At 42.5% G+C, this 14,989-nt stretch overlaps 2 protein-coding genes across 2 annotated transcripts; both read left to right on the top strand.

The window, feature by feature from the left end:
- The first annotated feature begins 210 nt into the window (after positions 1–210).
- obi1 (ORC ubiquitin ligase 1) lies at positions 211–8,051 on the top strand. Its single transcript, XM_060071410.1, has 6 exons — positions 211–395; positions 730–865; positions 1,058–1,146; positions 1,538–1,783; positions 2,190–2,278; positions 5,567–8,051. Exons 1-6 carry the CDS (start codon positions 324–326, stop codon positions 7,014–7,016), a joined length of 2,082 nt encoding a protein of 693 aa, XP_059927393.1. The 5' UTR covers positions 211–323; the 3' UTR covers positions 7,017–8,051.
- A 1,043-nt stretch (positions 8,052–9,094) lies between these two features.
- Positions 9,095–12,157, top strand: pou4f1 (POU class 4 homeobox 1). The gene is made up of 2 exons (XM_060071614.1): positions 9,095–9,535; positions 10,005–12,157. Exons 1-2 carry the CDS (start codon positions 9,413–9,415, stop codon positions 11,004–11,006), a joined length of 1,125 nt encoding a protein of 374 aa, XP_059927597.1. The 5' UTR covers positions 9,095–9,412; the 3' UTR covers positions 11,007–12,157.
- Positions 12,158–14,989: the final 2,832 nt, after the last annotated feature.

Genomic DNA, 14,989 nt, shown 5'->3' on the forward strand with positions numbered 1-14,989 from the left:
ATATATATATTTTTATTATTATTATTATTTTTAATTAAAAAATACAAACAGCTGATTGTATTCAAAAGAGTATCATAAATAAACTTTCCTAATCACCTCACAACATTTCATGAACTGTGGAGAACTTGCAGCGCTAATTCGTGACTACTGAATTATTTACGCCATAACGCAACGGGTTAGAAGTACGACCGTAGCTAGAAGTAAAAGCGTTTTTGTTACTCGTTGCTCGCCGTAGACCCGGAAGAACCGGCGCGCTGTGTTCAATTTCTGCAGGCGGTGTGTTTTGTTCGGTTCATAACTGTATGGTCTGATAACAAAGAGGCATGGCCATTAATATTAAATCCTCTACGTTTTCCATCACCCTTCCCATGTCCTGCCAGATATGTCTGGGAAAGGTAAACACACATTTAGTTATTACAGCAATCATTCCGGGGTGATCTTATCACCAGTCTAGTGAATGTTTGGTTCTCCTTTTCCATTATCCTTTAAGGTTCACCACGATGTTGTGTTATTGCTTTGGTCCTTCTTTTAAATAATAATTTACTATAACTAGAAAATAGCCTTTAATAATGTTTAAACGTTGTGGCCAAATATTTGCATAATGTTTATCTGCATATACGTAACGCATTTGGTAGAGCTACAAGATAACTGCATGCAAGTTGCATGCAAGTTGAAGAATTGTGCATGTTGAGATGTTCAAGGTTGAGATGTTCGGTCAACCTTTTGCAGGTTCGACAACCGGTTATCTGTCCGAACTGTCACGTGTTCTGCTCCAGCTGCATGGAAACCTGGATGCAGAGCGTGAGCCAGTGTCCCGCGTGCCGCGTCCCCATCACCAAAGACAACCCCTGCAGAGAACTGATAGGTGTGCTATAACCTTTATCAATATTTATTGTCTCATAAGTCTGCTATATCCTGGCCTATACTTGGCCTATTTTACTCAAACATGTTATGTAAGTAGTCTCTGAGGACCTGAAGGGTGGGGTTGAACTTAACCCTGGCAGTGTGTGAGCCCTGCTGGTCCGCTTACAAACGTGTCATGCGATGTGTGTTCCAGCCGGCAGCGATGGAGAGGAGATCCAGAACAGAGAGACCAGCAGGAGACTGAGGAAGATGAGAGGAGCGCTGCTTCTACGAGAATATGAGGTACACCTCAGAAAACACCCACACAGAAATCTAACATATTTACATTATGCGGAAAAATAATCGTGGTATAAATATGTTGTTGAAATGTGGTCATCGTCTTGCTCCCAGATCTAAAAGAAAAGTATTTTGCTGAATATTGATTGAGGGACGTTTAATTAAGCTATTTAACTACGATTATTCTGACACATTATGAATAACTCACCAAAAGGTAACTGCTAACTTACTTATTATGAAAACTAAACATAACTCAATAAAGTAATTCCTCAGAATGTTCAGTATTTCTCAAATAAATTAATTAAACACAGCTATTTTCACTCCGACCGAACCAAAATAACTGACTGCAGTCTTCCCTCTGACTCCCCCCTAACCCTGTCATCTCTCCGCCCAACAGGATGAGATTGATCGGCTGCTTCAGGAGAACGAGGAGTTGAAGAGCAGACTACAGATTGTTGGGGAAGAGATGCCTGCCCCCAGCCACCAGGAGGCTGCGTGCAGCACCCAGGACCCTAACCCGACTGCAGGCCCCTCAGAACAGAGGAGCTCTGATCTCAGTGAGCTCCAACAGCTCGGCCACGAGTTGAAGCACGCTACCGACGTCTGCAGCAAGGTGAAGGAGGACATGGAGAGGCATAAGCAGGTACGGTCGAACAGGAGAAGCACCCCCACGGCCCACCCCTCCTCCTTTCTACCGCTGTTCTCTCTTCCCCTCCTCTTCCTCCTCCTGAGATCTCCCTGTTTTAAGAGGAAGTTAAGATAATACCGACATGCTGGTGGTGCTTAACAGACACAGAAGTGACCTTAAATAACATTATATGAATTGTTTTCTTTAAGAAGCCTGTTCGCAAAGCACACGCGTCACACTCTGGGCTGTTGTATATTATAATTATTACATTATATTCCATTTTCTGCATTGTCTGTGAAATTAAATATCCAGGAAAAAGTCCTGATGAATTGCTTTTTTTTTTTACATTTTGTTTCGCTACACAAAATGTAAATTTGCCCTCTATTAACAGTCTTGAATTCACTACATTTCCCCGCCGCAGACAAACAAGATGCTGAGGTCTCAGAACTTGGACTTGGTGCAGGAGAACATGAACCTCCGAGCAGAGGTGTCCAGCCGCTCTCCACAGAAGTAAGTAACCTCATTATGAATAGGTATAGCGTCCTCATCATAGATATCATAGTAAACTCATTATGAATAGGTATAGCGTCCTCATCATAGATATTATAGTAACCTCATTATGAATAGGTATAGCGTCCTCATCATAGATATCATAGTATCCTCATTATGAATAGATATAGCATCCTCATTATAGATACCATTGTTATGAATAGATCTAGAATCCTCATCATAGATATCACAGTATCCTCATTATAGATATCACAGTATCCTCATTATAGATATCACAGTATCCTCATTATAGATATCACAGTATCCTCATTATTGATATCACACTATCCTCATTATAGATATCACAGTATCCTCATTATAGATATCACAGTATCCTCATTATAGATATCACAGTATCCTCATTATTGATATCACAGTATCCTCATTATAGATATCACAGTATCCTCATTATAGATATCACAGTATCCTCATTATAGATATCACAGTATCCTCATTATAGATATCACAGTATCCTCATTATAGATATCACAGTATCCTCATTATAGATATCACAGTATCCTCATTATAGATATCACAGTATCCTCATTATAGATATCACAGTATCCTCATTATAGATATCACAGTATCCTCATTATTGATATCACAGTATCCTCATTATAGATATCACAGTATCCTCATTATAGATATCACAGTATCCTCATTATAGATATCACAGTATCCTCATTATAGATATCACAGTATCCTCATTATAGATATCACAGTATCCTCATTATAGATATCACAGTATCCTCATTATAGATATCACAGTATCCTCATTATAGATATCACAGTATCCTCATTATAGATATCACAGTATCCTCATTGTAGAATGGTATAGACTGGTTTCCAGGCAATGTCACAGCAGATGGGGCAGAAAGTATAGGCAACAGATAGACAACCATCATGATGGCAAGGAATGTTGTGCTGTTAACTGTGCTAAGGCCAGGGATAGACTTTTTTTATTTCCTTTCATCTAAATAGGACGGTATTGATCCAAGACAGATAAGTCATTAAAAGGGTGGATTTGAGTCGTAATACAAGAATTTGTACTTGCGTCGATTTTCTTCATTAGACACGCCAGGCTTCTATCAGATAAGTGTTGGCTATAATATCCTATTTTACTAACATAAATATTAAAGTAACCTCATAATAAATGCATATCATAGTATCTTCATTATAAATGTATATCATATTATCCTCATTTTAAAGGTGAGAATATCAGAATAATCATAGCAACATTATAAAAATATAGTATTGTAATTTCGAAAAGATACATATCATGTCTTCAGTGGCTATACATAAGCAAAGAAATATAGATAAGCATACTAATTATTTGTACTATTTGGGCTTGTTGACCTTTGAAATGTCAGGCAAATCCTGATTATACTCTTCCATGCTGTTCTATTTATATAAATATAGTTATTATCAATATTGTCACTTTAAAGGTGAATCCAAATTTAGGCTGCACTTTCATAAATAATTAGTCTGTTGATAGCAGAAATATTAACTCATGATTCTGCAAAGTAAAATCATGAACAGTCAGCAATGAGGGGCCCAGCAATATGGCTGAGGTTGTACCCTTTTTTTTCCTCGACGGCGCATAAATCCAGTAGATTTTCTTTTTCTTAAGTGACACTGGACTGGCCCAAACACATCTTTAAACTCCTCCTCATTTGGGCTCTGTGCCATCATTCAACAGCGCATCTGCAAAAGAATTTATCCGAAAATGATACATTAATTTTAACAGCTCCTCCTTGTAGAAGACAGTCCAGATAGGTGTGCTGAAGTAAGTTAGGATAATACAGTGGAAGACCGTCAGGGTGTTTCAGGGCCCTTCTGGTATGGGACCACACATAGAAACCTTCCGGCAGGGTGCGCTTCACGGGGCACACATTTATTTTCTCCTAACATGGCACTGGTCCAGTCTGGGCCAAAATGACAGGGCTGTGTTATGTTCTAGTCGTGCCTGAGGGAGAGAACATTGGATGGATTATAGTCCACTAGTTTGTTGTAGAGATGGTTTTAGGTCCCCACAACGGCACAGCCAATGTTATGTTCCTAAAAGTCTAAATGTCTAATTTTAATCATGTCAGTTCATGTTTTACTTGGTTGCAATTACATTTGTTAGGTGGAGATTTTGCCATGTCTGCTTAGATTTCTGTGGCCAGAACACTTCATTAGTGTGTGTGTGCGTGCGTGCGTTCGGGTTTTGTGGGTCCATGCTCGGAAGACAAAACTCACCCCAGTGTATCGTTACCTTTTAATCGTAGTTTCAAAAGCAATTTGTGAGACCATTTTCTTTGTCTTGCTGCTCGGTTTGTCATGGTGATCGATAGATAGTTTTATGAGGGCGTTGGGATGAGAGGTACTTTAGTTGCTCTCTGAGCTAAGAGGTAATTCAAAGTCCATTTTGGTGATTCTGACAATGGCAACGGAGGCTATTAAGATGCTAGCTATGTGCCATCACTTTCTCATTCATCACAGTACAAGCTCTGAATTTTTCATTGATTTCAAAAAAATGTTTTTATATTACCCTTTTAAATTGAATTTCAAAAGCGGGGCTGCCAATGATTGACTTTAAGATCTTTTTGTCTTTGAACTTGTAAATAACCCGTCGGATCCTAAATACTTTCTATGAACTGTTAAACTGATTATTGTGTTTATCAAAAAGTTGCCACACAGTTCTTGTAATGTATACCAGGTGTGTTTGTATCGATATCATTTTGTTTTTTACTAAATATTCTGTATTTCATTCAGAAGATGTCATGCATGTAAAAAGTATTTTTACATGTATAGTCATTATATATGTGAAATCGATTGCCTTTCAATAATATTTGTTACTAAATAATTGCATTTTACATTGTGATCGCTATTACATAGACAGAAAATATATAAATATATTTTTTTATTAATTAAAAATAAACATAAAATACAAAATATAATGTTTGTAAACATGTACATGCACACTTGAATTAATCTCTTAACAGAATTTTTCTGTATGATTTTGCTTTGATTTAAATGTCTTATTTCTATCACGGTCCGGTACTTTCTGCTATTACACCAACGTCTCCCATCTGGGATTGATAAAACGCGTCATTTCAAATTAAGGTACCTGGGTAATCTTATATATATTGTATTTTGTCTGGACCCTGACCCAAAAGCCATTCCGGAGTTTAACTAAACTTGATCCATAAAAATGTGGATCAAATAATTGTCTATTTTTAACCGCATCCAATGATCTCTTGCCAGGTTCAGCCGCTACACGGTTGCTGCTCTGGAAGCAACCATTCAGCAGAACGAGTGGAAGATGAAGCAGCTGAACAAGGCTCTTGAGCAGAGCGACAAGACCATCGAATGTCTGCAGGCCCGGCTCCGGGGCGACGAGGGCAGTCCTCCAAGCCTCTGGGGGGCACCAGGTAACCAGGCGGAGAAGCAGAAACTGGTCATGATGACGAGGAGTCTGAGCGACACAGAGAGGCAATCCATCTGCAGCAACCCTGAAGGTCAAACTCTGACCACTGAAGGTCAAAGCTCAAATTTCCCGGCTTCTCCCGGGAGATCCGATGGCGAGAAGATGATGGGATTCACGGCAGCCAATTTTTATGGAACACCTCCAAAGCTGCAGCCCTCCACCCCCTCCTCAGCGTTCTGCTCCTTGTCTCTGAAGAGTCCGACTATCGTTGGCGGGAAAGCAGCAATAAAGTCGGGCACCTCACTGAGGAAGCTCAGCTTTGAAGATCCTCTTGAGAAGGTGAGAAGCACGGCCTCGCCAACGGACAGCTGCTCTCCAAACCTTCCCAAACGCCTCGCTGCAAGTACTAAAGCCGAGATCTCCAAGAGCCCTTTCTGGTGTGCATGGCAGGGACCCAAACCTGATGATCCTCCCAGTGTTGGACCAATCAGTGAGGACTCCCAGATGGTTGGAGACGCCCCCTCTGCCGCTGCTCAGGTGAAGCCGGGCGGCTCCCACAGCTCCAGCGAGTCCTCCATGGACGCTGCATACCGCAGCAAGGTCTCCGAGTTGGACTGTATGATGTGGGACAGCGATAGCTCCTGTAGCCAAGGATCACGGTTCTCCCAGGGTGCCTCACCTGCTGCAGATCTAGACACCACTCTCGTTCCCAAACCCAAACCAGAGGCTGCCTCTGCGGCATCAATCGACGCAAGCAAATGTGATCCATCTTTCTGTGCACCGGACACTCTAGGCAAGGCCAGGTCTGTCGGGGAGAGGGCTGCAGGGGGAGGCGATGCTGACCAGGATGGCCCAAGACCAGCTACTAGTCTCGAGTCTGGTAGAGCAGATAGTCTTTGGTCTGGTAAGGCGGGTGGAGCCCAGGGTGGAGACAGCACTCTTGGTTTTGGTAGAGCCATTGGTCTGGGGTCTGAGAGGGTAGGCGTACTCCAGGGTATTGCAGCTAGTCTGGGGTGTAGTTGGCCGGGTGGGGCCCCTGTTCCAATCGTAGTCGAGGGCGAAGGGCTCTCTCAGACCGATGAGCTGTCCTTTGACATCCTCTTTGACCCATCGTTGGATGGTCCTGTAACTGGTTCTGATGACCCAGCTATCCTTCCACACAATAGTCCATCCCCTTCCTCTGCCTCTGGCTGGGACCGGCAGCTGTTCATCGGTCAGTCGACGAAGAGGAAGTCCCACAGTCCCTTCAACACTAACAGCCCCACAAAACTTTCAAAGTTTGTGTGAAAGTTTTGAGTCGTTGCTGTTTTTGTTTCATAAGAGCATGGTTAGTTTGGTCATGTTCCTGATTATGGTATTCAGATCGATTTGGCTAACCGACAAGGAATGTTCTTCTTGCTTTACTGACCAACTATTATTGAGTAACTACCGTGGAGCCCAATGAGTGGACTCACTCTCCCGGTATTAAAGATCAGATGTCCGGTATCCTATTGGGGATTCCTTGTTGGGACTTCCTCTCATAATTCTTCCAGTTCTGCACCAATTACCACAGGCATGATATCTTGAGCCAATTCCTTCACTAAGGTGGATTCCGACTCAAAGCTTCTGTGGACATCACAGCCCCATCACGAAGAGTTCACCATGCCAAAGTCACAGTGGCATGGTAGAACTGCAACTCCAACCTCAAAAAGAGTAATTCAGATCTGTGGTCCAGATGCAATTTGCCAGACCAAAATTCTCCCTGACCTCCTAATCTGCTGTGGATAGTAGAAATCACTCCCATTCTCAAACAAAGGAACTCTCGTGGTCTGACTGTAGGATAGTTATTTCTCACTTTCATCTCAACCAGGTGACATGCTTATGGTTCTGGTGTACTTGGGCTGCTGGTTTAGTTGGTACCTTGTGCACAGTTTGAATTCTCTGTTAAGAAATGGAACGTTGTATTGATGTTCTGATCTTCTGTTTTTTTTTTGGCTATTGTTAATCACCAATGCTAACTTTTGAGTATATTTTGCGAGTGTTGTGATTGTTGGCCCACAGTTGGGAGATACTTCCTAGTGAGAGTGAGAGTTAACAAGAGTTACTGATACAAACATGAGCAGTGAGCTCATTCTAAATCGGAAGGTATTTTGTATGATGATAGTTGGAAATATGTTTGTTTCCACTGTTTTAGTCCTGGAATAGTTTCATAATTATGTCTTTTAAACGTTCAGAATATTTGATGTGTTAGTTTAACAAAATAACTTAACACTATTTGTGCTCTGTAATCATTATGATAAAACTTGAGCCTGAAATTGTTGCATTAAATACTTTTGACCCAAATTCCATGCATGTCTGCTTTTGTGTAGCCCACTTTCTTTTATGTAAGGTTGTTTAATAGTCGTAGAGCGAGGTAACTGCTCTTAGAAGTATTAAATTGTCTAAACTAAAGCAGATTTGAGTTTAAATCCTCAGCCTAAAAAGAATAAACTATAGGATGTGTATGACTACTCTGGCCTACGGAGGGGTCAACTAAAGCATGTGTTGGATTGAGTGCTCCGATCCAGGGAGGGCGGATTTAGAAGATGTGATAGTTTGACCCTTGTGACGTCTAAACCAAAGGTTATTCTAACCCTGGCCTAGAGGGACTAACTGGGATGCATTAGATTGACTGCTCCAGCCCAGGGAGCGCAGATCTAAAGGATATGACAGTTTGACTACTTTGGATGTCTAAACAAAAGGATTTTATGAATTGCCCGACCTGGCCAATGGAGGAATATAAGGCTTTGTTCGTTTGACTGCTCTGTAGGTCCAAACTAAAGGTTAGTCTAATTTGAATACTATTTCCAAGGGAAGAACACGCTAGAGGATGTAGTAGTATTTCGGGGAAGTGACGTGACACAAAACATTACAGGCTTCACTAAGTGCAGTATTTATTATGCAGATTTGCCATGCGTGTTTTATATTCAAATACCTTTATGCACTCCATGGAAATGTAATCGTTTGACCGTTGTGGTTTGAATAAATGAAGTGTACTTTTATTGGGATTCATTTCAGCAAGGTTCAGCTTGAGTATTTAATTAGTGTTATGCTTTATGATGAGGTAGGGGTGTCGGCACACACACGCACACACAGGCTTTACCGCCTGCTGCTGCGTGCATTCATTAATAATAATAAAAAAGTGTAATACACATTAATATTTATCTGATCTAATCTTATAAAGAAAATTATGTATCTTACTAACATGGAAAATAAATAGTCATGTGATGCTACCGTCTTTGTTTAGGTCTCCTTGTTAGCGGACCTCATTATGCAACGAAACATTTTTTTGGTATAAAGTGTCAAGTGACCAAAAGACTGAAGCCATTTATCGTAGAACGCTGCTCTACTGGCCGCCCTGCTGTGGCTTGTCTGTCCTTCATGCAGCCCGCAACATCTCGCGAGAACCAAGCCGAGGCATGACGAGATGAGGGGCTCAGGTGTAGGAGCGTGTCGCGGGACCGGGTCAGTGTGTGTGAGAGACTGCAGGCATCTCACATCATCTCCTCCCACTATTGCCAGCTACACACCACCACCACCACAACACTCAATCAGAGGAGGAGGAGGAGGACCGCTGCGTCTCTATGGTGATATCCTCCTTAGCGCGAGCAGCTCGTTCTCCCCCTTCTTCCCGCGCGCTTTAGTTTGGAGAAGCCCGCGCCAAGATGATGTCCATGAACAGCAAGCAGACGCACTTCGGGATGCACCCGTCGCTCCCGGAGCATAAGTACACCACCCTGCATTCCAGCTCCGAGGCCATCCGCAGGGCGTGCCTACAGACCCCGCAGGTAAGAACTTCATATGGTATCCGAAAAAAGTTATTCTGCTCTCTCTGCGTCTCTTCCCGCGCTCGTAAAAGTAGCGGCGCGCTCCGAGGCTCCGAGACGCGCTTCATGTTTTCTTCATGAACTCCGAGCGCTGTGATGTTTCTGAGAGCATGCTTCCTCTGAGGTCCGCTCGTGCAGTTTTCTGTTTTAATGCTGATGAGTCGGGTACTAATCCCGCTGCGTGTTGTGGGTTATCAAAGCTCCCGGCTGTCAGAAACATTTATTCATGTTTTTCTTTTATTCTGACGCCCCCATCCCTATCCCCACCACCCCACTCTCTCTCGTCTCTCTCTCTTATTCTGCTAATTCCTGCTCTATTTATTATCTTCCTCTACTCTCTCGGTCCTCTCTCTGGTACCGGTCCTTCCTATCTGCTCTCTCGGTCCTCTCTCCGGTGCCGGTCCCGCCTCTGATCTCTCGGTCCCCGTAGCTGCAGAGTAACATCTTCGCCAGTCTAGATGAGACGCTGCTGGCTCGCGCGGAGGCTCTCGCGGCCGTGGACATCGCCGTGTCGCAGGGCAAGACGCATCCCTTCAAACCGGACGCCACCTACCACACCATGAACACTGTCCCGTGCTCCTCCAACTCCACCGTGCCGCTGGCCCACCACCACCACCACCACCATCACCACCACCACCCGAACCACCTCGACCCCCCGCCGGACATCATGGACCACCTCAGCTCGCCCTCTCTCGCGCTCATGAGCGGCGGGCACGACGGGTCCGGTGGTGGCGGCGGAGGAGGAGGTGGTGGAGGTGGTGGAGGTGGAGGAGGTGGGGGTCTGCTCTCTTCCTCGGCCCACGCACACTCCCACATGCACGGCTTGACTCACCTGTCTCACCACCAGGCCGCTATGAGCATGAGCTCCCCCCTCACCCATCACCACCACGGCCTCCTCCCGGGACACCACGGCGGTGGCCTGGGTAATAACGGACTTCCATCCATCAACGAGTCGGACACGGACCCGCGGGAGCTGGAGGCCTTCGCAGAGCGCTTCAAGCAGCGGAGGATCAAGCTGGGCGTGACCCAGGCGGACGTGGGGGGCGCGCTGGCCAACCTGAAGATCCCGGGCGTTGGGTCGCTCAGCCAGAGCACCATTTGCCGCTTCGAGTCGCTCACGCTGTCCCACAACAACATGATCGCGCTGAAGCCTATCCTGCAGGCCTGGCTCGAGGAGGCGGAGGGCGCCCAGCGGGAGAAGATGAGCAAACCGGACATTTTTAACGGCGGGGAGAAGAAGCGGAAGAGGACGTCGATCGCCGCTCCAGAGAAGCGGTCTCTGGAGGCGTACTTCGCCGTCCAGCCAAGGCCCTCGTCGGAGAAGATCGCGGCGATCGCGGAGAAGCTGGACCTGAAGAAGAACGTGGTGCGGGTCTGGTTCTGCAACCAGAGACAGAAACAGAAACGCTTAAAGTTCTCCGCTGCGCACTGACGGAGTTTTGGAGTTTTTTCTGGGAGACTGAATTTGGGGACCAAGGAACAATTTCACACCACGTTCAGTCTTTTATCTCCGACCAATTTTGACAATGTGGCGTCCAATGGGCTTTAGAGATGTCCGTTCTGTCTGGTTTATCTGGATCTATGGGGATATATCTTCATATATATCTGCATACATCTGCTTTATTTTCACGTTATTGGTGAATGTGAATATGGGAATAGCAGCGGACAAGAGGAGAGAGGTAAAGTATTTCCCCTCTCATGATCTGAAGTTTATAGCCATTAACAATTTACCTCATTCATTGTTGTTCTGTGTTCCGTTGCTGTTTTTTTATTCTTGTCGTTGTTGTTGTTGTTGTTGAATTATTTATGAGGCTGTTCATTTATTCATCCGTTCGTTTGTTATGCTTTTAGAGGTTTGTGTAAATTCAAATTAAGTTGCGAAACCGATGGCTGTACATGAACAACGTTTGTGGGCCTGCATGGAGAACAAACTGACAGACAACGACCACATAGGCTAGCCTATATATAGATTTATTATTTTGAACTTGCACAGAAATGGAATCGTTATTGCGAAATGGTTTTGTATATAAAAAATAATATCACTTTATCACTTCTACAGAAGTAGGCCTAATGTCCTTCGTTTGGAAATAATTTATGGTCGGGCCTTTTTTTCTAGCGACGTGATTTGGCTTTCACCTAAAAAGTAAAACGTTTCAGAAGCACGACAGTAATGTGGATCCTGCAAATGATTATTGATAATGGTTCATGATAATGACAAGGCCTACTTATAAATGGATAGGGGAACGGAAGGTTTTTATTGGTGTGTTCAGTTTGCCGTGCAAACACTATGCATTAAGATGCTCCCCGGGTGCACCAGAATGAAGGAGTTTTAAATGTTTTCACCTCAATGATGTCTGCGTGTTGATTGTTCAGTAAAACCAACTCTACTTTGTGCACAAACATGTTTACAAGCTGCGGCCACGTGCGCCTCCTCCTCTTCCTCTTCCTCCTCACCTCTTTTCACGTCTTCCTTCTCCCCTTCCTCACCTCTCTCTCTCTCTCTCTCCCTCTCCTCTGTCAGCCAAACTAATCCGGGAAGTGTTCTCATGAAGTCTTCTCATAAATAAATGAATCCAACATGTATTCCTGACTTTGATGCTTTCTGCTGTTTATTCTTTAAGATATATTTGATTTTATGTGCTTATTTTAAGTTTGGATGTGAAATGGTCCTGATGCACACGAATGTCATTAATGTAGACCTATGGATCTGCAAGGTACATAATACTTATTTATATAAAAAAAATGTAGAAAATCAGGCAGACGTCGACATTTCACAAATCGTAGCCTTATTTATTTTTTATTGTTTTATCGTGTTGTTTTTGTATGTGTCACTAAATGGAATTTATAACGTTGCTGAAGCATTCGGCTGAATTCATGACATAGAAGTTAACTGCCCTCGTACAAATTATGAATGTTATCCTGCAGAGCCTGTATCCGTTTATTATTATCATTCCAATAATAAGGCTTTGATAATAAAACATTTTTACACGATATAGGACAACCAAAAAATGTATCTGCCTTAATCCCTGTGTTGGTTAGACCTTTTATCTGTTCAATTATTTGAATAATTAAAAAAATACGATTTGCGAGACACTGGTTAAAAAGACTCCGATAGTTATTACAGGCTTTTATGTTGACTGAAGACAGTATTTTGGTCCTCCACAATTATTGAAACTACATTGAAACAACGTTTTTTTAATTGTGGATTAATGAGATGTTACATTTATATTAAACGTTTAAGACATACTTTCATAAATATTACATTTCAAGGCATGTGCCATAATTCATATGTCTATGAACCTAAACTAAACTAAACAGAGGTGCGTGTATTCAACTTGATTAACCCGTCAACAATTTGAATATGCATATGGCTTCTAATAATAATGTCTAATCATTTAAAAAAAAATAATGCAATGACAAAGAAATACAGGCTAGCGAATATTATTTTTATGGGCCTATATGTTTCTTTGCCTGTTGTCTTTGTAAAAGTAGACAATGCAACATTAATCGTTAAAGGTCCATATCAATATTAATACATTTATTTAATATTAATCAGGCAGAGTGGATAGAATGTAATATTTCAGACAGCTCGGAGGAGGAGGTGGTTTTATTGCTTTTCTCCTGGTGACGACGAGGAGGAGGAGGAGGAGGAGGAGGAGGAGGAGGACGTGAGTAAAATGTTACGTCTGTAGTCTCATGTGGCCGACAGATCTTTTTGATTTACAGAAGCACTTGAAGGATAATATACATTTAATTTTTTTGTAAATACATTTTACAATGTTGGATGCCAATTGTAATCGGTGGCATAATTGTAGGCATAATTTTAGCCATGTAAGAGTAAACTAAAAATGTTGTGATTTCTAAAACCTTTTAGAGTATTTTACAATATTTTAAAATAGAGTTTGTATATATATATTTTTTCTTGCTCTTTATAATGTTGATTAATCTAACATTGTATGAAAGTTTAGAATTCACACGAATTAGGCAACAAAATCAAAACATGAAGGCCCATAGTTGTATATTATTCATACATATAGCCTACTATAATGTACATAATGTATAGGCTATAGTGCTATTTTAAAGTAGATCAACTGGTGATATTTCAGCACCAAAGGGTCCGTCTAGAATAGATTGATGCATTATTAAAAACCTGCAGGTCCACTATATCTAAATCTATCCATTTATGATGTATCTATCTATCTATCTATCTATCTATCTATCTATCTATCTATCTATCTATCTATCTATCTATCTATCTATCTATCTATCTCTCTCTCTCTCTCTCTCTCTCTCTCTCTCTCTCTCTCTCTCTCTCTCTCTCTCTCTCTCTCTCTCTCTCTCTCTCTCTCTCTCTCTCTCTCTCTCTCTCTCTCTCTCTCTCTCTCTCTCTCTCTATAGATGCTATGGCGCCCATATGGGCTATCCAATATCTCTGGGGAGCTCTCTGCTTAGGGCCCTGCTGAAGTAGCACATCCTATATGTGGGAATGTATTTAATATATTTAGCATAGAATAATATAATATATTGGATGTGTGTTGATGTAGGGATGGCCGCAGGGGAGACGGAGGTTCCCATCTGCCTGCCGCCATTTATCAGGCACAGGCAGACAGACAGGCAGAGAGACAGACAGGTAGACAGACAGGTAGACTGACATTCAGACCGATGGAAAGACAGCAAACCTCCTCAGAGCTCATGTTCAGATAACGGAGAAAAGCGACATACAAAGTGGTCTCCTGTTAACCTTGCATAATATATATTTTTTAATCGATCCTGAAAAATAATAGTATTACAGAATAATACAATGAATTAAAAATAATTTCATTCAATTATGTATTATTGTAATGACGCCACTCATATAAGAGGCCCTACTCTGCCGCGGGACAGGTTTGGTTCTCGGTTCTATCTCAGACCAGTGCTTGTGTCGACCACCGGGAGCAGAAATGAATCTGCAGCCTGTTATAGTGGAGATGCAACTAACCATAACTGACTGACTGGCTCACTCACTCATTAACTGACTGATAGACAAACAAACTGATCAACCTACTGACTAACTGCCTAGATAGCAACCTACTAAGAAACCACAAGAGCGGGATCTGATCCCAGATATTAAGGGTGCCAAAAGATGATCTTACGATGACAACGCTGACAGTAAAAGCAGAAATACACAAACAAAACAAAAACACCTTATTATTTATTGGTGTTTATAACAGATATTTTCTTTGTGTGCGTTGCTTCCTCTAGCCCAACAGTGAGACGGAAAACACACACACACACACACACACACACACACACACACACACACACACACACACACACACACACACACACACACACACACACACACACACACACACTAAAACACACACACACACACACACACACACACACACACACACACACACACACACACACACG

The sequence above is a fragment of the Gadus macrocephalus genome, chromosome 14, assembly GCF_031168955.1.
Source record: "Gadus macrocephalus chromosome 14, ASM3116895v1".
In the NCBI taxonomy this organism is placed as follows: domain Eukaryota; kingdom Metazoa; phylum Chordata; class Actinopteri; order Gadiformes; family Gadidae; genus Gadus; species Gadus macrocephalus.

What these genes read in the sequence shown, in the direction of transcription:
- obi1 (XM_060071410.1), top strand. Translation starts at nt 324, where the DNA reads ATGGCCATTAATATTAAATCCTCTACGTTTTCCATCACCCTTCCCATG. An exon ending in GCCAGATATGTCTGGGAAAG is followed by an intron (nt 396 to 729) that starts GTAAACACACAT and finishes AACCTTTTGCAG; the next exon opens with GTTCGACAACCGGTTATCTG. An exon ending in TGCTTCTACGAGAATATGAG is followed by an intron (nt 1,147 to 1,537) that starts GTACACCTCAGA and finishes TCCGCCCAACAG; the next exon opens with GATGAGATTGATCGGCTGCT.
- pou4f1 (XM_060071614.1), top strand. Translation starts at nt 9,413, where the DNA reads ATGATGTCCATGAACAGCAAGCAGACGCACTTCGGGATGCACCCGTCG. An exon ending in CGTGCCTACAGACCCCGCAG is followed by an intron (nt 9,536 to 10,004) that starts GTAAGAACTTCA and finishes CGGTCCCCGTAG; the next exon opens with CTGCAGAGTAACATCTTCGC.